Raw genomic sequence first — 22,563 nt, forward strand, 5'->3', positions numbered from 1 at the left:
TGAGGAGAAGAGTTAATGAGGGAAAAGGACAAGAGAAGAAAAAGAGGAGGTAACAAAAAAGAAGAGAGCAGGGAGAGTGAGAAGAGAAGAGAAGAGAAGAGAAGAGAAGAGAAGAGAAGACAGAAGATGAGTTGGATGTTAAAGGAGGGATGGGAGGAAAGAAGTGAAGGTACAAGAAAGGAGTTTGGGCAATAAAAGTCGAGATGAGGAGTAAGGAGTGGAGGGAAAGAAAGAAGGAAGCTCAAGAGGAGGAGTGTGGCGAGGTAAAGGGAGTGAAGGCATTACTAGTTAAATCAAAGTAAAACGCTGCCCCTGCGTTCGTGCTCGTGTCACCCCACACCTCTCCGTTTCCCTCGAGAACGCCTTTGCCTCTTCATGTGTAACTACACAATTAAGGTTTCAGTAAATTCTCTTCTGAAATGTGCGAAATAGCCTGATGAGAGACTTCACTTGAGTACATCTCTTTAATTACATGCTTGCATGAATAGTTGCTTAATGCCTTCTTGATTTGAGAACTTGTTCCATATCACGTGTTTGCCTGATGATGAAGTTCTCATCCAAGCACAGACACAAACAAACACGCAATCAAGTCAAAAACTGTGTTTCTCTGTTTGAGTCCTCACTTTTTCTCTCTTCGTCTCACTCCCGCTAGCTACCTGGCAACACTAACCACACATAATTCATTACAGAAAACCTGAGAACACGTGCCGAGTGTTAACCTCTGTGCCTAAGAGTGAAATGTACCGAGTGTTCTCTCACCAAGCTTCATTACATAAAAGAGAGATGGTGATAGGAGATACGTGTAAAACACTGTGCATGTGCTAAAATGAAGAGGAACGTGATACCGACGGTGACAAAATGCAGGAAATCACGAACTTAGAAGTAGATGAGGCAAGTTGAGGGAAAGTGGCAACAACAGAAAAGTAAACTACAACACTTCAGCACAAAATAACTCCTGGAATGCATGCAGAGTTTTCCTTTAAGTGGAGTTTTCTCTTCCACATAAGTAACTGTTCTGGACTGTAGTTACAGAGGTGGGGACTTGAGTCACATGACTTGGACTCAAGTCACAATTTTAATTGCTTGAGACTTGACTTGATGCATGAAGAGAAGACTTGAGATTTGACTTAACGTGTTCTGGTGACTTGGGACTTGACTTTGACTTGATGACTTGAAAAGGTTTCTAAAGTCTTGACAAAAGATCTTGTGTTTGTGTAAATTAAGTGATGAGATTTGTTCCAGCAGATGTATGGATTGATTTAATTTGAAAAAGTTGAAACTGATTATAGAAATCAAACTCATGATGCTCTTACCAAGTTTTTATCCTATTAAAACCATATTGCATTGAAAAGTCCTAGATATTTTGTTTTCTTTAAGATATTAAATTGATACTGGACTCTTGATTTGTTCTGACTTGACTTGATGTTCTATATTTAGACTTGAGTCTTGTGCCTTAAGACTTGAGACTGACTTGGGATTGGAGCAAAGTTGACTTGGTCACACCTCTGCAGATTGATGATGTATAAAAAGTATCTGAGGGTGGATTTTTCCTTTAAGATATTTACTTTGTCATTTGTGTGTGTGCGTGTGTGTGTGTGTGTGTGTGTTACCTGGCCACATGGTTGATGACAGGGGAGAAGTTGGTGGGTCCATAAAGATGAACTGACTTCAGACTCTGGTAGTAGGCTTCCATAACTCCATCGATCCCTGCACAGTACGGATTCTGAGGATTCCCGTTCTACATGAATCGAGGGGAGAAAAGAGGAGAGAGGAGAGGAGAGAGGAGAGGAGAGAGGAGAGGAGAGGAGAGGAGAGAAGAGGAGAGGAGAGGAGAGGAGAGGAGAGGAGAAGAGAGGAGAAAAAAAAAGAAAAGAGGAAAATGATTAACCTCCGTGATCAAATTCAGTTGCATTCAACAGGTCCAGAGGCAGGGGAGAAACAGATGGAGCAATCAATCTGGTCAGGAAAAGAGCGAGAGAAAGAGAAAGAGAGAGAGAGGAGAAGAGAGAGATGTCAGCGTAGACTCGCCACAGGCCTGTTTTGATGTCTGGAGCGTGGCTTCCCTCTGCCTACTGTGGATTTTGTGTGTGTGTGTGTGTGTGTGTGTGTGTGTGTGTGTGTGTGTGTGTGTGTGTGAAAGATACTGATGGTCTCCGGTCCGCTCGATGTGCAAGCTGTGTGTCTACCCGGCATTGCTGTGGCTCTAAATCAACTGCGAGGCTGCTAAAGCACTCTCCTCAAAGCTCCTTTTTACAAACACTAGTGTGGCAGTAAACATCTCACAAATAAACAGACTCAAGGGTGATTTACTAGGGATGGGACGATATGCTTATCTCACGATACGATTCAATACACGATATGGGGTTCACGATTCGATCCAACCATGATACGATGTAATAAATAAAAGTCTGACAGATTTATGTTTATTTCTGAGCCACAAATCTTTCTAGCGATGGCATTGGCTTGCTGGAATGTAAAGAACAATTTAAAGTGTTATTACAAAGTTCATATAATATAATTTGGATGGAGAGCTTGTGAAATTGTGATGGGCAAGCCGTCTCATTTGTGATTACTACAGCAGAATAAAATGCAGCTAATATCGCAATTCATTTTTCTGCCCCACAATACATATTTTTACATTGCGATATATTGAATTTCAATATATCGCCCCATCCCTACGATCTATACAATCTCCAGGGTTCTCCAAGGGATTTAGCATGGTTAAAAAACTAAATCAAACTGATGCTTATCCTAAAAGCGCTTCATATATACATATATGCAAACATGAAATACATACTTTTGCTGCACTTGGACATGTCACGGATGTGTTCTAGGTCACTGGGTGTTTTGGGTCTTTCAAAATTAGACCCTCAAGCTCTGACGACCCAGCTGGGGTTGTCCAAGTAGAAGAAACCTCAACTGATACATCAAGTTTCAAAGTGTCAGAGTCAAGCTTCACATGCAAGGAGCATCAAGTATATGCAGCCTTAAAGGAAAACCCCACCCTCGGATACTCTTACTCTGTTATATATCATCAGTCTGTGATGTTCAATGCATTCCAGGAGTTATTTGCATTTACATTACATTACTTTACGTCATTTAGCAGATGCTTTTGTCCAAAGAGACTTACAATAAGTGCATTTTGTCAACAGTAGTCAAACCAACTGTGTATCACAGTCTTCATCAGCTAAGCCTTTAATAGCAATAAGTAGCATTTGTAGAATCAGAGAGTTTCTTTTTTTCCCCTTTTTTCTTTTTTTTTATATATGAAGAGTAGAAGGGGAAGAAAATTTTTACTACACTATTTTGAGATGAAGTGTTATAACTTTTTTTGGTCTACACAGTTTTCCTCAACCTGCCTTGTGTACTTCTACTTCAGTTAGTGATTTCCTACATTTCCCAGAATGCTTTTCAACAACATGAAAAGCAGAGAACATGCCAACTTGTTCCATTCAGCTGTGGGTTATACATTTAGGCGGAGAGAGCGATAGCAACAGGACACTAAAGAGCAACAGAGTGAGAGTTTTGCAGTCGAGAAAAAGCAAGCCCTTTACACAAAATGCAGTCTTGTGGGTGAATTGCATTCTGGTCTATTGAGGCTACTAACCCTAACAAAAATACACCACTAAACTGTTAAATGGACCACCAGATCACCAGTAGCAGTTTCTTGACAGTGTTGAAATGTTTATGGGTGGATTTTTCCTTTAAAGAAGACCACAGATTTGGCGCTAAAAGGAGCGACTCCGCCATGCCAACAAACTAGCATCACAGCTGAGCAGAGCATGTGGAAGAGCAATCCACAGTGGAGAGTTTTAATGAATAATATGAATATGAATTGAATTAAAAATGTTGTTTTTCAGCCAAAGTGCATGGTGGCATTGTTGGTGTTTGAATGAAATCGTGTTTATTTTTACCCAAAGCTGATGATTGGACCGGTGATTGAAATGTTTTTAATACTAGGAAGGGATCAGTTTAATGAAGATGGTGATGGTGACGCTGCAGTATGCAGGATATTATCAAAACAGTCCATAGCTTTGTCTTTCCCTCTCTCCCTTTTTCTTTCTCTCTCACTTCTTCTCTCCTCTTTCCTCATTCTCTTCTCTCTCTCTCTCTCTCTCACTTCTCTCCTCTTTCCTCATTCTCTTCTCTTCTCTCTCACTTCTATCTCTCTCTCTCTCATCAAGGCTTTAGAACAGCCTTCTATTTGATCTGAGGGCAGCAAAGTTGGTTGAAATTTTTAACCGTTTACTAAAAACGTACCTTTTCAGCCTTGCTTTTCATTTTTATTATTATTTTTAAACTCTTTTCTTTTATCCATATTTTTTTTATTGATTTTAATCTATTTTACTTCTTTAATTTCTTTCACTGTAACCTGTGATCTTTTCTCCTGCTTCTATTTTAATGACTTTACAACTTGCTCTGTTATAAATGCCTTGTGCCTAATGTACGAAATGTGCTATATAAATAAAGTTTGACTGATTTATTGATTGGTTGACTGAAGGTAAATTCATGTGTGACCTGTCTGTCATTTACCTCTCCCTCCTTTCCCTTTTCTCCCTCCCTCTCCCTCCCTCTCTCTCCCACTGAGGCGAAGTCAAGGGTGCAGCTGGGTGATTCTAAAGCCTAAGGTGAGGAACATCTCTCCAATCCCTCCCTCCCCCTTCGTCCCACCTTCCCTCGCTCTCACCAAGGCGAACTCGTGGGAGACCCGTCCGTCGGGCGGCAGCTTGGCTCCGAAGCCGAGAGCAGGGAACATCTTGTCGCTGTCGTAGTCCTGGATGATCTCCCCCACTGCCTTCAGGGCCATGGCGTAGGCATTCAGCTGGTAGGGGCTCATGTAGTGGAGCGAGGTGGGCTGGGCTGGGTTACCTGGTGGAGGCAGAGGAAAAACACACACACACACACACACACACACACAGTCAGAGGATATTCCAAACAGCAAACAAAATACAGTGAGCTAACATTGGAAAAGAACAGACTGTGTGCTTTTGGTTAATTGGCATCCGTGATGAAACAGCGGCATAAAAGCATAAAATTAGCTCACTGCCCCAATATTTATTCTCTTCCTACATGAAAGTGGAGGTGCAGTGTGACAGACGCACTGTGTCCCTCAGCCAATATCCAGAGGAACAAAATTGATTTATCTGCCGTCAGTAAAAGGGATTTTATGGCTGCGCTACAGATTAATATGATGCGTTTAATCTTGGGGTGCCATGGTTACCAGGAGGAGGATGAAATATGAACTTTGGACATTTTAACATCCGCTATCATAGACAAACGTATTATTTACCCACCTACATTGTAAAAAAAGATGGTGCTCCAGAGGATTTGTGTGGGCTAATTAGCTTTATAGAACTATCACTATTTGAAGAGCCACTTGAACCTTTAAATGGTTCTTTGCTAATACAGTATTTGTTATTCAGTGGTTAAGTAGCATCTAGTGGTTCAATAAACAACCAAGTGGCTCTTCACTGGTTCACCACAAATGATTGTGTATAAAACCACAAAAGGAAGCGTCATGTTTTATATTTGGTTCCCCAGGATTCCTTTCATGATTGTTAACAGACCACAAGCTAGACCGAGCCGCTCTTCAGCATGGTGCAGTGGCTGAAGCATCAAATCTGCCACTCGTGACCTCAATCAATGTAATGTGAAACGTGATTGACCCTGTAAAAAAAACTGTTTCGCCTTCCCCACTCCACAGGGAGGTCAGAGGGGGGTTAGCTACAGGACGGCACACCTGGAGCTGGAAGGGTTTCAGGACCAGGTTTGTGCAGAGAGGAGTGTGTGCTATGTTACCAAAATAACCAAATCAGAATGCCACACTATTCACTAACCATGTGCAACGAGTGGAAAGCATGCCTAACAGTGCTGGTCCAGAAATAAAACCTCTTTGTGCCTGCCATACTCATGCATATGTAAATTATATGTAAATGTAATAATATTGCACCCAGAATAATAGTTATTTGTAGGCGAGGCCATGTGAATCGGGATTGCACCCAATTCACTAACACCTCTCAACACCAACTCCCCCAAATTATTTTAGCACATATGTCCTTTGAAAGGAGGCATGAAGAATACATTTGGCCACTCAGAATGGCTGTTCTCATGCAAGATACAGCAAGTCAGGAGGCAAAGGAGACAGTTTTCCATCCTAGAATCTGAAAAGCTGAAGCATGCAATTTGTGCTTGGAACTGGTGATGAAGGGGGCTGTTTGCCTGCACGGTGCTCTTTTCCAGGGCTTGTTTGCACCACAGAATGGCCTCGCAAACACAATGTTGGTGAATCTGGACCACAGTGTGTCGCTGAAGGACACTTCAACGGGACGTATGCTTATCGACATGGTGGTTTCACCTCAGGACCACCAGCTGGGAGAAAGTCTCTTTAACTACTAGACCACCCTTCCATCCGATCCAAAACCACAGGACTGACTTTCCATATTGCTATTTTAATTACTTTTCAATAAGTTCACTGTTCCCTATTGAGGTTTTTATGAGAGCCAGACAAGATCAAGTGCTCCTCAGCCTCAAACACATTTTCATGCCCATGGTCTGAAAGCTTTCATTTGGTTTAATGGATTTGGCTTTGGCTCTGTAGCTACAGCCTGTCCCACCAGGACCAAGGGCAACGGTAGCTGGATAACACAGCCCTTAATCACTGCCATCATGGCATGTTACTGCATTACGCTTCAGCTGCCAGGTGTGATGGAGAGGGCTATTAGGAAACACTTGATTCTCCATCTGCATATATTTGAATAAACGCTCGCTGAGCATTCGGTGCTCTTTGCGGGTCTGCATGTGGGTCTTTAAGTGTGTGTGCACATTCAAATACCCAATGTGTGTGTGTGTGTGTGTGTGTGTGCAAGGAGGCTCACCATTTGAAGCTGTGAAATCAATGGCCACTGTGAAGTTAATCTGGGTCCTAGAAGACAAAAGAAGAGAATTGATTCATTAATCAACAAGCATATGCCCTCGAACACACACGCACACGCACACACACACTAATCCAATAAAAACCAATCAGCAGAATTAACTGCAGACATGATCAAGTTTAGGTGATCAAACAGACTTCCTCTTGCCCTTTAGCTCTGAGAGAAATGAGGAGAGAGACTCAAAGAAACAGAGACAAAAGAGTGAGAAATCGAGAAAGACAAGATTAAGCGTGAGAGAGAGAGAGAGATGAAACGAGACACACACTCCAGCACCCAGCATGGGACAGCGGCATGTCTCTCCCCATCAAAGTATTTCCTAACTTGTTAACCTGGAGGAACAGGATGTGGTTAAGCGCGCTGTCGGCCTGTCGCAGCTTTTTCACACCGATCCCCGCCCCACCACACACACACACACACATAACCCCCCTGTCCACCCCACACACGTCCCTCTTGTTCAGATACTGTTAAAGCAGCTGGCACCTCCCTGGCTCTGTCACCTTGCCAGGCCATGTGAAGTGCAGGCTCTACCCAGATACCAGGCACCCAAGATGCCAAAAGGGGACGGAGAGAGAGGGAGAGAGGGAGGGATGGAGGGAGGAAACAGCGTAAGAGACATTTAGTGTCCTTTCTGCACTCAGACACAGAGCCTGGGGTTTCAGAAAAGAGCCAAACCAGATGCCAGCGGTGTGGAGCTGCCTCCTCATGTTGGGATACAGACATTAGCGGGGTCACAGCTAGAAAGAGGAGAGGAGAGGAGAGGGAAGGAGAGAGGTGGAGAGAAGAGGAGAAGAGAAGAGAAGACAAGAGGAACAGACAGAAGAAGATGGAAGATGAGGGGGATGTTAAAGGAGAGAAGAAATTAAGGTACAAGCCATCATTTGGGCAATAAAAGACAAGATGAGGAGTGAGGAGTGGAGGGAAGAAAGATGGAAGTTGAGGAGAATGGCATAAGGAAAGAACAGAGGAGTGACAAGAAGAGTGGAGAAGTAAAGGGAGTGATGGCTATTTGGGTGGCATTACTAGCTGAAGAGAAGAGAAGAGAGGAGAAGAGAAGGGGAGATAAGAGGAGAGAAGGGGAGATAAGAGAAGAGAAGAGAAGGGGAGATAAGAGGAGAGAAGAGAAGGGGAGAGAAGAGAAGAGAAGGGGAGATAAGAGGAGAGAAGAGAAGGGAAGGGGAGATAAGAGAAGAGAAGAGAAGGGGAGATATGAGGAGATGAGGAGAGAAGAGAAGAGAAAACAAGAAAAGAGAAGAGAAGAGAAGAGAAAACAAGAAAAGAGAAGAGAAGAGAAGAGAAGAGAAGAGAAGGGGAGATAAGAGAAGAGAAGAGAAGAGAAGGGGAGATAAGAGAAGAGAAGAGAAGAAAAGAACAGAAAAGAGAAGAACAGAGAAGAGAAGAGAAGAGAAGAAGAGAGAAGAGAAGAGAAGAGAACTGAACTGAACTGAGTGGGAGATGCATTGAATCTCCTCACGCTTTCTGCCTCTATAATTAATAGAGTGAAGCCAATTCAACATTTCAGAACACTTGGAAAGAGAGAAGTCAGCGGAGAGAAGTAATTCATTACTGTCTTCTGTGGCAGAGCGGTTAGAGAGACCGTCCCGTGACCAGAAGGTTACAGGTCTGATCCTGTGAGATTACAGTGAGCCCCTCCCCTCCCTCTGTGGTGACATGCATATGTATCTGAACTCTGTGTGTGTGTCTGAGATATATATGCAAAGAAATACTAATAAAAAAAACACCTGTACTTTCACAGAAATCAATTAACTGTCTATTCAGCTGCTGTTATGAAAAGCATCAAGGCAGTAAAGGCCAGAAGACGTTCATGGAAACTAATAACAAAAGACTTTTTCGAATTTTTTCGAGAGTGCTGGTTATTTTTCCAGATTTTTCACCTTTGTTGAGGCTTTTCTCCCGTAATGTTTTGAACAGTGCAGCACCAGCCGCTACAAAAACTGACTTACACGGTGTATAATAGGATGATTCAATGCTCTAAATTCCCCAACAAAACGAACACAGAAAGAAAATTCCAGTAACGGGGCTTTTGCTAGGGGACGACTGCAAGGACAAGAGCAGAGCAGAGGAGATCATCTGAGCAAATTCTGGTCCAGTTCCCCATGCTGGCACAGACAAGCTTCAGCCTAGCAGCCTAAATTATGCATGCCCTCTTTCTCTCCCACTCTCTCTCTGTTACACACACACATGCACACACACACACACACACACACAGAAAGTTTGGGAGAGAGATTCCAACTCCCTGAGTGTGAGGGGGCAGCCAGAAAAAAGGTGAATTGGGGGGCAAATGACAAAAATGACAAAAGACGGACAGAGAATAGATGAGTGAGAACATCAAAACAACAAAATCACACCAGTGACACCAATCACAGTGATATCATATTATTTAATGGGGAATTTAATTAATTCCTGACTTTTATCGGCCTTTATCGGTGCCCAAGGAATTGCAACATCGACAGGTCTCAGTCTTTAACTGACAGAAATGTAAAAGTCACATTTTCAGTAGTAAGGTACTTAATAAGAGCAGTGGTTCTCAATGTGGGGTCCAGGGACCACCAGGGGTCCTTTAGTGAGTTCCAGGGGGTCCCCAGCAAATTGATGAATTATTAAACTTCATCATTATATCATTTACAAGAAGTTAACACAATTAGAGAATGCAGAAGAATGACTATTTTGATCATATATTCACTCTTATCTCTCTAACTAAAATACAGATAGTCATGGATTTCTGGACAAAATCATATCTGACAATAAAAGTATTTTCAGATTTGGGTTCGAGAGACAAAATCTTATCAAACGGGGGTCCATGGCCCAAATGTGTACTAAATTTGGGGTTCTTGATATGAAAAAGGTTGGGAATCATTGAATTAGAGCAGAGATCCAACAGAAACTTCTACTGAAGAGGTAATATACTGTATATCACAATGCAAAACAATACTGCTTTGTCATTTGCTTTTTTGGCTTCAGAATGAAATGAGTTGCAGCACCATTCTCCATTACTGAGCTAAATCATACTGAATGCACCTTTAACAGAAGGCTACATGGCACTACAGTGTATACTGTAGAAAGCAACTGGTCTCAAATTCAGAGTCCAGTTTCTTGCTTCCAAAAGTGAATATCATCCCTCACATTTGACATCATCGTTTTGACTCTAAATATACCCGTTTCTAGGAAGAGGAGAGAGGAAGAGCATATCAGTATCCAGACCGGAACAGAGACCCTCTTCCAAAAGGTCAACTATCACCTCTCTGCATTAATCAGAGAGGAGTTTGCTGTGTGAGGTTAGAGTGAGGCATCAGGTTATTGGCTCTGGGGGTTTCCTCTGCATGGTGATGTGTGCTGCTGGATATCAGCCACACTGAGCTCAAGCCTACTGGCCTCCTTTGAAGAAAAAATATTGTATTTCAAGGTCTCTCTTCAGTCTGAGTTACTTTCTACAGACAGGAAAATACTGAGAGAGCCTGACAAGAGAGAATAAAGGAGAATACCGCTGTCATTTACGATTATAGCCCATTTTCTACTGTCTATGTGTAGTTTACACTTCCCCAATCATTTTGCAATACATGGTGTGTATAATTAGATATTTTAACATTTACTTGTTTTCCACTGTTTTAAAAATACAAACTTCACGTGTCAAACCTAGCTTGAAATGAACGGCTGTCCCGGCTAACAAAGACGCCCTAAATAAGAAGACACGGATGTGACAATAAAGTTTGTAAGGCGACATGTTTCTGAGGGAGTATTTCCTGGCGGAGACTTTCCATTTCTCCCGGTGGGTGTCAGGTGATTGACAGCAAGCAGAGCGTAATGTAACAGACACAATGAAATAACAATAAAGCGGAGAAACTTTAACAAAACCAAATTAGGGCTTCATGTTCACTGTGATGGATTATCTCGCTCTGTGGAAGTTGTTTTTCATACTGGACAAAACTGAATGGCAGCAAATGGCTTCTTCTTCTTCTGAATGGAGGAAAATGAGCACTGATATCTCCAACTATGCTGACTGTGTGCAGACAAACAGGGGCAACCTAGACCACTAGCACAAATCTAAAAAAAACACAGGTATTGTCCTTTAAATTTTGCTAGGTATAGGTATGTCCCTGTTCCACACACACACACACACACACACACAAAATTATCTAAAGAGCAACATGGGATATCGCAGCAAGGCAGCGCAGCAGAACGGCATAAAACAGGAATGACAGCAAAATGTTCTGGCAGGTATGATAAGGGATTTCCAGAGGCAGGGGTCTTAACCGAAACAACATCATGTCTGGGCTCAGCAGAGGGAGGAGAGATATGACAGCTGACGCAACTGGCTTCACAGCTTAGCCTGCCTTGAAAACCAAACCTTATCTTTAAGGGTCCTGAAGGTACGGGGGAAGCTTCTACAACCCTTCTTTAAGTAAACTTTTTAAGGGCAGTTATACCAGCTTTATCGTGTTATGGTTTTTTTTTGCCAATCTTCAATGGCTGCCATCCACCCCATGGCAACCGAAGCTCCACCTTGCGCTTTGGCAGGAATTTTTTAATCGAAATGGTTGTTGCCTCCTACACACACACACACACACACACACACACACACACACAGAATCTATTTTCATCTGTCTGAGTTATGTTTTAATGTAAGGAGACTGGAGACAGACAAACATGATGCTGTGAGGAAAACTATTTTCCAAAAAACATGGTCTGTTAAAGGTTAATTTGATATGCACACACAGCCCATCAAATGTTTGAGGACACATTGCTTTTGAAAATGTTTAATAAATAAGCATGCTTTCTTTGTCAGTTTGCAATAACCTAAGACACTTTGATGAACAAGCTGATTAAATAAATACAAAGTATTAGTTAATAGCTACAACAGCATTGCAGGCATTTTTTCCCTTACTTCCTGATCGAAAAATAACAGAGAAAATCAAACAGTACTTTGAAAATGTAGAAAAGGCAAGGTGTCAGTCACAGTAAAATGTGCCATGTTTTTCACTTAACTCCTAATTAGCTGACACTAAAATTCCAGCATGGAGCAGGGATGCAACCGCAGCACAATCAATTTCCACTGATTTTCTCTTATCGCCTTTTACCTGGCATTTCATCTGTTTTTTTTTGTTTTTTTTTAACCTTTATCTAGACAGAAAAGGGTTTTGCTGAGCATGCACAGTTTTCCAGCACCACTCTGCTTCACATTCATACAGAAACACACATTCACACCAAGCACAGGCTTCTACTGAGCAGCTCCACTTAAGTAATGGACGGTTAAGTGCCTTGCTTAAGGGCACAAGGTGGTGTGTGCACTTTCCCTATATCCAGATACGCATAATCTGTTTTCTGCTGTTTCTCTCTCAGTGATGTATGTATGTGTGTGTGTGTGTGTGTGTGTGTATGTGCGCGTATATGTGCGACCGTGACACAACACCTTTTCCCCACACTGCTCCGTTTATCTGGCCGATTGCCTCTGGGTCCCGGAGAGAAAACAATCTCTGGCAGCTGCGGACACTGCTGATAACCACAGAAGAAGAGAGAATCCCCCGAGTGAAAAAAAGAAAGAAAGAAAGAAAGAAAGAAGAGATAGGATGAGAGATGGGTGGAGCGAGGGATGAGAGCCTCCCTGTACAGTAATACTACATTGTGTTTATGTCTGTACAGTATAAGGACTGTGTTAAGTAGAGATTGTGGTGTGTGTGCCTGTGTGTGTGTGAGTGTGTGTGTGTGTGTAATGACAGTCAGTGTGTTTGGGGGTGAAGGGGGAATGCCTCTTAACCAGCTGGGTCTCTGTCAGTGATCTCCTCCTGCTGTTAAAACCCACAGTGGCTCAGCTAGGAACCAATATGACAAAACACCGCGCGGCAGGGGGGGCTGATGAAGAGGTTGCGCTCTGCATTCAGATAAGCGTTCCTGCAGATTGAGCGGGCCGGGTGCTCGTGTCTCTCCTAAACCTGCAAAGTGTCTCATCACAAGACCTCAAACAAGATCATCTCTTCCACGTCTCCAGCGATGTGCCGCCATAGACAGACAATATAGTCCCCACTGCTAGAGAAAACGTTGGGAAATGTGAAGGGAAAAATAAGCCATTCAGCCCAATTTTTACCCCAAAACACAGTAAGCATTGGGTCAGTGTTTTGAATTAGCGTTTTATCTATGAAAATGCATTCATATAACAACAGCAATCTGCACTAGAACCAAAACTACAACCAAAACAGAGACAGATGTGGAACCAAAACCAAAATAATCACGATAGACTGTAATTGTAAGAAAACACTGCAGGGGATGCATCTTGTTTTCTCACTGTTTCCAGACAGCAATATCTCATATTACACATGAATAGGAACATTGAAATTTGGTGAATTGCAAGTTGCAACACAATTGTCGTCTGCCTTTTCATTAAGTTTTTTTCCCCTGTTTTTTCAGTTCTAAGTACGAGAGATGTGTTGCTTTTGCTTGACAAAAAACAAGCTAAAAATTGCTTTCATCTCAGAGTTAGGTGTTCAAACTAATACTGTCCTGAAATGAATCCTTCTTGGGGTGAGCAAGGAATACGCTTTCTTGTGTATTTATCATCCATTATTCACCTTACATTACATTTCACACTGTCAAAATACGCAGTCATTTTGGAAATGAGGGAGCCGTGACTCATAAGTAAAACATTTTCATTTTTAGTGCACATCCCTCTTTAGGAGTTCATGAACAGTCAACCATAAATCCTGGCAGCTCTGGGGCCAAGTAGTCATCCACTACTTTAATTTTGAAAACCTAATCCAAGCAAATCATACTTTTAACATAGCCAAAGTCAAACCAGGATCCTACTTGTCAAGTCATTTTGCCTTTTTTGCAGTTATCAATATTGACAGCTGGGGAAAAAAGCCTGAATACTAGTCATGGAAGCCAATCTGAAGTGTGACTGTTGCTGTGCTTCTATGGAAGTGTTCGTCTAAAAAAAGTGAGAATGTTCTATTTAAGAGAAATATCACTTTAAAATGTTATCAAGAAGTCTGCTTTCCTCTTTGGCAGATTTTTAAGTGCCGGGGGAAACTTGTCTTGCATGCATGAGAGCACTGATTGGCCTAAAAACGCCATCAGAGGTTGTGACCTCTCCTGATGATTTGCAGACAGATGTTGCTGGTTGGATGATGTCCATCTGGCCACAAGAGGAGAGGAGGAGGAGAGGAGAGGGGAGGGGAGGAGAGGAGAGGAGAGGAAAGGAAAAGAGAGGAGAGGAGAGGAGAGGAGAGGAGAAGAGAGGAGAGGTGAGGAGAGGAGAGGAGAGGAGAGGAGAGGAGAGGAGAGGAGAGGAGAGGAGAAGAGAGGAGAGGTGAGGAGAGGTGAGGAGAGGAGAGGAGAGGAGAGGAGAGGAGAGGGGATGGGAGGAGAGGAGAGGAGAGGAGAGGGGATGGGAGGAGAGGAGAGGAGAGGAGATTCCCCACACAATTTTCTAGCAGTTTCACAACATAATTTACTATGTATGACAACTGAAATAGGATTTTTCAAAACATAGGGTTTTCAGCCCCATTGACTTGCAGGGACATTGCTAACAAATACAAAAAACTTCTGCTTCCAACATCTCAAAAGACTTTTCTTTTCTCTGAGTTATGAAGTTGGACAATCAATTTCATGTGCTTTTTGGCCAGAAATGAAAAGAAACATGAAGGCGACGAAGCATCTGATAGAAGTCTGGCTGCTAAAAATAATCTACAGAGCTGCTGTTACCAGCTCTACCAGTACCTGCATGAGAATGTGGAGGAAATGAGATGCATAAGGTGATTTATCAAAGGGCATTAATGTAGGCTACTATTCAATTGTATGTTGGCTAGGGCAGATAGGTCAACACAGGATCCTGATTTCTCCTACTTCAATGCCCGACTTGGGAGAGGAGAGGAGAGGAGAGAAGAGAAGAGAAGAGAAGAGAAGAGAAGAGAAGAGAAGAGAAGAGAAGAGAAGAGAAGAGAAGAGAAGAGAAGAGAAGAGAAGAGAAGAGAAAAGAAGAGAAGAGGAACAGACAGAAGAAGATGGGAGATGAGGGGGATGTTAAAGGAGAGAAGAAATTAAGGCACAAGCCATCATTTGGGCAATAAAAGACAAGATGAGGAGTGAGGAGTGGAGGGAAAGAAAGAAGGAAGTTGAGGAGAATGGCATAAGGAAAGAACAGAGGAGTGACAAGAAGAGTGGAGAAGTAAAGGGAGTGATGGCTATTTGGGTGGCATTACTAGCTAAAGAGAAGAGAAGAGAAGAGAAGAGAAGAGAAGAGAAGAGAAGAGAAGAGAAGAGAAGAGGAGAGGAGAGAAGAGAGTGTCTCCTGGAAATTGAGTTTTGATGCAATGATGTGGCCCTTTTTCAAATATTAAACACCCATGAATCACACACATGTCCCGTATTTGGGGCCTGGCTGGAGGTGTGAAGAAAAGAAGCAAATCACAATACAGCAGATCTCTGCATTAAGTCAAATTAGATGTTGGTTTTGGCAGCTGTATTGTGCTGCTTCATTTGCTATGCATAATCCATAAAATAAAGATCCCGAGCTCCATTCAAAGTTTGGATTTTGCACAAACCTAGTCTTTGTCTGCATTCTGAGTCTCTGCTCCTCTATCTAATGATAACCTCTCAGAAGGATTTCAATACAAGCAGAGTTCCCTACCGCTCCTATTCTTGTTTCAATACTCGATTCACACGCCAAAACAAGGGAAAACAATATCTGTCATTATGAGTGACAGGAGCGCCTTCAAAAGGCACAAGCTCAAAATGAAAGATATAGCCAACAAAGTCTTCATTTTTCCCTCATGCCCATGCAAAAAGGCCTCTTTGTTGAAAACCACGGGTGGTGCTAATGCTTTATCAGAGGGAATGAAAAGAACGAGAGCTGTGGTGCCGCGGATTGAGATGGAGCCTTCTCAAATCAGTCATTTATGCTAATACAGCCGGCGGATCATGTTCCTAATTAGGTCCAAATGAACAATTAGCTGATTGGGTTGAAACTGCATGAAGATCTGTCAGTCAGAGGAGGAGAGGAGAGGAGAGGAGGAAGAGGAGAGGAGAGGAGAGGAGAGGAGAGGAGATGGGAGAGGGAAATGAGATGAGACAACTGTAGCGAACTGACAGAGTACCTGTGTAGACGGTCCAACAAGATGCAGACACACAAGGGATTTGAGGAAAATGCGTGAAAGAAAGTGAGGGGGAGGGTGTGTGGGTCATGTGCATGTGCAAGCATATGCGTGTGTGTGTGCGTGTGTTTATGCGTTTGTGTGTGTGTCTGAGTCTCCGTGCACAAGCTCACAGTCTGCCCATTATGCAATTGGAGTAAGTGCAACTGGTCCATTACAGTCCATTTAGGTTTCAAACAGTGAGACAGCACTTGGCACTTCATTTAGCCACACAAGCGTGTAACAGCACCCAGCTCGCACTCCCCCTGCACCGCCGAAAAACCTCTTCCTGAGCATTTCAGAGTGCATTTTGACTGACAGCGCCGCCGAGAGCGTGGTCTTGTTCGTAGGGAGAGCCGAAGATGGGACTTCTCCATTAGCGGTTATAGACAGAGCAGGCAAACACATGCTCTGACACGTGTGTGTATATAGCAAACATACATTTAAGAGACACACACACACACACGCAGTCAAGTTCACAACCTTGGACATCATGCAAACGGATTGTCAAACTTCCGTCAAGAGTTTGCTTATCCAGATAGCACATAACCGTAACACGCACCAGCATACATACACACGCAAGCCTTCCAGCCATATGTCTATAATCTCCCTGAGGTCATTTCTGCTACATTTCCACCTCCGCAAACATGAAACTCCATCTGATACCTCATTCTGGCATACACAGCGTGCATTCATACTGCGCTTGTGAATCAATAGCGTATTGATTGGTGTTTGTAGTCAGAAAGTGAACCTCTACTGGCTCATAAATGATCAGGTCACAAAATACCACCTGAGAACCTGAGATTCAAGCCTTTCCACTTTATTTTTCAAACTGAAAGAGGTGAAGGCTGGTAATCCAACTCCCCATGCGGCTAAGGGTCAAGTATAAGCTTGGTGTGGTGAAAGTATGACCCACACACACTACAGCCTACTGCTCCCAGTTCAGATTTTACTCTAACTAGACTTATATTTTGCTCTTTCATAAACAGTGCTTCAGGTTTGCTGTCAGTCAAAAGGCCTCCAAACAAAAAGATCAACATAATATGCTTTAATTTTCACTCAAGTACACCAAAGTTCACCAATTTTATTTGTATGTCTTGAAGTAACATTCTAGATTTGAATAATGACATAAAATATTTAACAGTGACTTTGAATTGAACCTGGTCACATTCACTTTATACAGTCACATAGTGTGCAAATTTACTCAAGTGAAAGTATATCTTCACCTTTCTCTCTGTCTCTCTCTCTCTGTGTATGTGTGTGTGTGTGTGTGTGTGTGTGTGAACAGGAAGAGCTTGAGGGAGATCATCCGTTAAGAAGCACACAATGGGGTCAGAGTTCAGAGGTCAGATCAGAGGTACAGTAGTAAGTAGGAGGCTCTTCGCATCAATAGCTTGGAGCTCAGCTGGTCTGTTCACGCCACTGTAATGTGAATGTCAGAGTGTGTGTATGTGTGTGTGCGTGTGTGTGTATGTGTGTGTGTCTCAAGTGTGTGAAAAGATGGCTTAATCTGAACACTACAAGGTTAGTGTACAGATTCATGCTTTGGGCAATGCAGGACCGCATGCTGCACATGTACAGCACGCATATATATTACCTTATCGTACTGAGCTGTTAATAATTCATGAGATATATCAGGCTTTTCCCTGCATATTAAACTCTTCGGCCACTTACACGTCTTTCTTCTGAACTCTGAAGGAAAATGTAATCCCCGAGATGTTGTTAAAAAAAGAAGAGCTGTATTACTCCTGGTTCAGACAACTCACTGATAAGACCACTGATGCTGGATAAATTAGTGGCATTCACTGTTTACATTTGGCTACCCTGCAGGTACATCTAAAATATCACATATTTTCTTCATAATATGTCTTTTTCCTCATGTTAGGGGCTTTAGAATAACCACCAAAAGCTTCAGCTCTTAAAACCTGACATGTTTTCATGATCATAACAAGGCTGCGGCCAAGACCATCTAAGTCCAGTCCAAGTCCAAATCTGTGTCTCATTATGCAAAGTTTCTTAAGGATGACCAGAGGTTTAGATCTATCTGCAGGAGTTCTGTACTTTACCTTTCAGCGTCCAGCTAATTATTGCATGGAAGTTTGAGGATCATTGCATACACAGATTTCAAATTGTGAAATCCCTTAAATTGTTTGTGGCACTGGGAAAATGAACCAAACATCAATAAAATTACACATTCATTATATTTTTAGATAGGCAGGAAAAAGTTGAGTCAACATCCAATAGTGGCCAAGACCAGACAAGTCAGAGTCAAAACAAGATGATGTCAAAAAAGTCTCAAGATCAGACTCAACTACAACAGCCCTGGATCTCCCCTTTACTGCAAAACCCACTCCACTGACAACTTAGTATGTCAATATAAAAGCCATGGAGAAACCATATGTATGGTTTATTGCTTTAGGTGAGAGTTGTTCAGGTTCACAAATATGTGAAATTCCCCAGACCAGACTGAGGGATAGCTCATGTAGTTCATTTAAATTGAGTGGTATTCCTCTTTAAAAGCCAGTTGATGGTCCGTAGTGTCAGATAAACAGAGCTACAAGGGCAGTGTGAACAGAGGAATGCTGGGATTAAAATGGAGAATTTTTTCCCAAGTTTTATGAACACACACACACACACACACACTCTCCCTCTCTCTCTCTCTCTCTCTCAACATTCTCCCCCTCTGTGAATCTAATAAAAGGCAGAGTGTGTGGGCGAGCGTTCACGCCACGCCTGGCTGCACACAGTCAACCCTCCTGAGCAACATACGTACACAAACGTGCGCACACACACACACACACACACACAAAGGCTTGGATAAGTGCACAAACACAATGCATGATTACACACAAGGGCATGGACACACACACACACACAATGGCACACACACACACTTCCCAGTCTAATCCCTCTGTACTTGACTTCAGGTCGGCCCATCTGTCAATCTTTCTCTCTCTCTCTGTCCTTCTCGCTCACTTTCTCTTTCTCTCGCAGGCAAATGAACACTTTTCTGATCCACTCACACTGAGGGATCATTATCTTTGGCATATTGAAGACACCGAGTCGTGATGGGGTTATTATCGGGACAGTGATTGGTGTGCTCAGCATGTCACTTCCCATTAAAGGACTACAATCCCCATCTCTCGCCGTGCGTTAAATGAATGCAGAGCCATTGACTCACCCTCCTTTGATGTAGTCCAGGAAGGTGACTTCAATGTCCACCAGGAACGACAGCAGGGTGACCTGGCAGTGAAAGGGGTCAATGACAATGATTTGAATTGGCTGCAAGTACTGCGACTTCTGGGACATATCTGCATTTCGCAAGAGGAAGACAAAGTCAGTTTCTTATTTGTTCTTTAATAAATATGGAGGGTTTAGTTCCAAAATGAGATATCCTCTATTTGAAAAAAGTGACATCTTCTCTTGAGAAATTGATTGAACTGAATTGACTTTTAAGGAAGCTGACAATAGTATAATGACATGAAACACTATGAAACAAGTACCAGTTCTAGAAAAACTATGATATAGTAGCGTATCTCAAATTTAGTACCACCAGTCCATGCAACACTACTATCCATCAACGCAGGAAGATGATGCATTAAGTTTTATGGATATTGCCTCATAAATGCAGTTCACTCACCGTTCCAGAGTTGAGGTATTTTTTCTTCTTCCCTTTCTTCTTTGGATTTACCACCTAAGAACGACAAAACAACCGTATTACCTCTTTCATTCATTCATTCATTCATTCATTCATTCAGTCTTTTTTTGTATTCATCATCAAATGGATGCCAAAGTGTGTATTCACGTGTGGCAAGTAAGAGTCTGCATGTGCAGTACGGTTTGTATACCTGCCTCCCTCCATGCCTCTACACATTACAGTTTTTCACAATTGTTTACACACATTTTCTGAAACTGAGGCTCATTTTCTCAAAACTCGAAACACAAAAACACAAAAGGCAAAATGTAAAACTCCACAAATCTCTTGCAAAATGAAACACTGCATTCAAAACTATGTTATCTACTATGTTATCTACACATACAACCATCATATGAACACATCTTTCTAACAATCAACTACACACTGCCCTTGAGCAAGGCACTCGACCCTCAACTTTTCCAGTGAAGCTGCTCATTGGCCACCAGAGGAAGACTGTGTATTGAGCAGTGTAACTGTGTGGAACTGCATGAATATGTAACAGAGCACAAAGCAAGCATTCACAGTCAACCTTCCTTGGATAAATAAAGATTAAAAAAGCAAATCCCATTCATCCAAACTGCCTTTCTCCCTATTGCCTTTGTGAATAGATTAGAAAAGCGCTACTTTTTCAGCTGTGGACCCAAATTAATTTCGCCTCTCTCACACCGGGATCCAAGCTCATTAAAATATACAATTACTCTTGTCATGTGGGGACCCAACCCGAAACAGACCCGCAACTCGTTTTGAATCCCAAACATTGCATCGGGGGGGCTTTTAAATCAGACTTTTATGGTATAATTAAACTGTGCCAAGGTTAAACGGACAGAGTGGACCTCGGGGGAAACAACATACAATCTGTGCGGGTTTTATGTGCCGGTTCCCCTTGGCTCACATTGGAGTAGGTACACACAAGGACACGTTTGCCTTTGAAGGTGAGGCACAGTAATTGAAAACGTGGTTGTAACACGCAAACGCATTCACACACACACACACGCACACACACACACACACACACAGAAGGCATCATAAATGACAACACAACCTCTCTGAAAAACTGCTATCTTGCAAGTTGAGGAAACTCAGAGCTGATAAAGAAATTAGAGCCAGCACAGTTCAAAATTACTTTGTGTGTGTGTGTGTGTGTGTGTGTGTTTGCCTGTGTGCACATCTGAGTGTGTGTGTGTGTGTGCAGCCGTGAGTTATTAGGCAAGCAGCAGCTGTTTAAAATGACAGTCCCCTGTGTGCTCTCCTCTCTGTGTGGTACTCTGTTAATCAAGAAGTGTTGACTCTTTTCCTGGGAAAAGATAAGCCAGCGATCCATCATAACTGTCAGTGTGTGTGTGTGTGTGTGTGTGTGTAGAGAGGCAGTGTGTGTGTGTGTGTGTGTGTGTGTGTGTGTGTGTGAGAAAAATGGAGATTCCTTCTGCTCTCCTGCTGGTTTTCTTGGCTGGGAGGCCCACAACTCTTCATAGCTGCTGTAATCTTGGTTCATATGCAGTTTTGATTTCAAAATTTCATACTACAGACTGGAGGATTAATTAATTTCTTGACTGGATTTAAAGATTTTGGTTGGTGTTATATATATATTTATGCTAAAAACCTATATGTGAGATGGCAGGGGACCTAAAACTACAGAAAATGCATAATCATATATCGGGAATTCATGTTTTTCCATACTTTTCCTAATGTTTTTGTGCAGCTTCCAAATTTTTCAAGACCTGGAATTTGCTGAGAGATTTTTCCACACCAAGAGAAAAGAGAATTTCCCTGCAGGACTCAATGACGTATTACATTATTATTCCAATTAGGCTGATTTGTTTTTATGTCATTTTGCATTTTGCGACCTGCTGACCTATTGTAAGTTGGTCTAGATAGCAAAATGTCTGTCATTCTGTAGCTCTCTCTCTCTCTCTCTCTCTCTCTCTCACACACACACACACACACACACACACAGTGACACACATACACACACTGACCTCATAGACGTTGAACTGGCTCTGCCCTCTGGACAGTTCTCTGTAGCTGGTGCTGAACTCCCCAATGAAGTCATGACTGGAGAGAGAGAGAGGAGAGAGAGAGAGAGAGAGAGAGAGAGAGAGAGCGAGACAGAGAGAGAGAGAGACAGAGAGAGAGAGAGGGGGTGGGGGGGTGGGGAGCAAAAGGAAGATACAAAAAATTATACAAAATGATTACACATTCCTACAATACATCCCATTCAATTCCCATTCAACGCTGCACATGTAAGGCTACAAAAAAGTGCTGATATGAACACGTCAGGTAAAAACTCACAACACAAGACGATACTGGCGTTTTGTCTTGTAACACCGACTTGTCTTGTGTTGTGAGTTTTGAAAGCGAACTGACCCACTTCACCTCCCAGTAAAGGATATGTGACTTTTACTGTAAGTGAGAGTAAAGATGATACGATGTGTAGTTAGTAACTTTGAAGGCAAACCCACTGTGGAAAAAGAGTGTTTGAGAGAAAGTATCTTCAGGTGGATGGAAACTGAGAGTAAACTGATGATGTCACAAAAAAAAAATGTCATTAGTAATTTCAGTTCACCAACTTCATTCAGGTTTTGATTGAATGAATTGAGTTAACCAAAACGGCAAAACAATATTAGCAGTCCTCAGTCCCAGTGAAAACCATTACACCAAAATACCACTGTGTCCCCTTGACAGGTAAAGAGTGTTGTTTAACAAATTAGTATACTAAGTATAAAGAATCAAAATACAGCTTGACAAAATGTCACCTGTGACGAACCCGCATCTGGCTTCCTTACCTTCTAGGAAA

The 22,563-nt window shown here is 42.4% G+C and overlaps 1 protein-coding gene across 1 annotated transcript in view; it reads right to left on the bottom strand.

Annotated features, from left to right (window-relative positions):
- LOC139914294 (copine-8) overlaps positions 1–22,563 on the bottom strand; it is a 98,423-nt gene that overhangs the window by 9,162 nt on the left and 66,698 nt on the right. The window contains exons 11-16 of the mRNA XM_071902573.2: positions 21,746–21,821; positions 19,713–19,766; positions 19,254–19,315; positions 6,876–6,922; positions 4,688–4,869; positions 1,611–1,738 (exon numbers count right to left, since the gene is read on the bottom strand). Of these exons, the coding sequence (XP_071758674.1) occupies positions 1,611–1,738; positions 4,688–4,869; positions 6,876–6,922; positions 19,254–19,315; positions 19,713–19,766; positions 21,746–21,821 (549 nt within the window). The remainder of the gene's footprint in view (positions 1–1,610; positions 1,739–4,687; positions 4,870–6,875; positions 6,923–19,253; positions 19,316–19,712; positions 19,767–21,745; positions 21,822–22,563) is intronic.

This window comes from Centroberyx gerrardi, chromosome 24, assembly GCF_048128805.1.
Source record: "Centroberyx gerrardi isolate f3 chromosome 24, fCenGer3.hap1.cur.20231027, whole genome shotgun sequence".
Lineage (NCBI taxonomy): Eukaryota > Metazoa > Chordata > Actinopteri > Beryciformes > Berycidae > Centroberyx > Centroberyx gerrardi.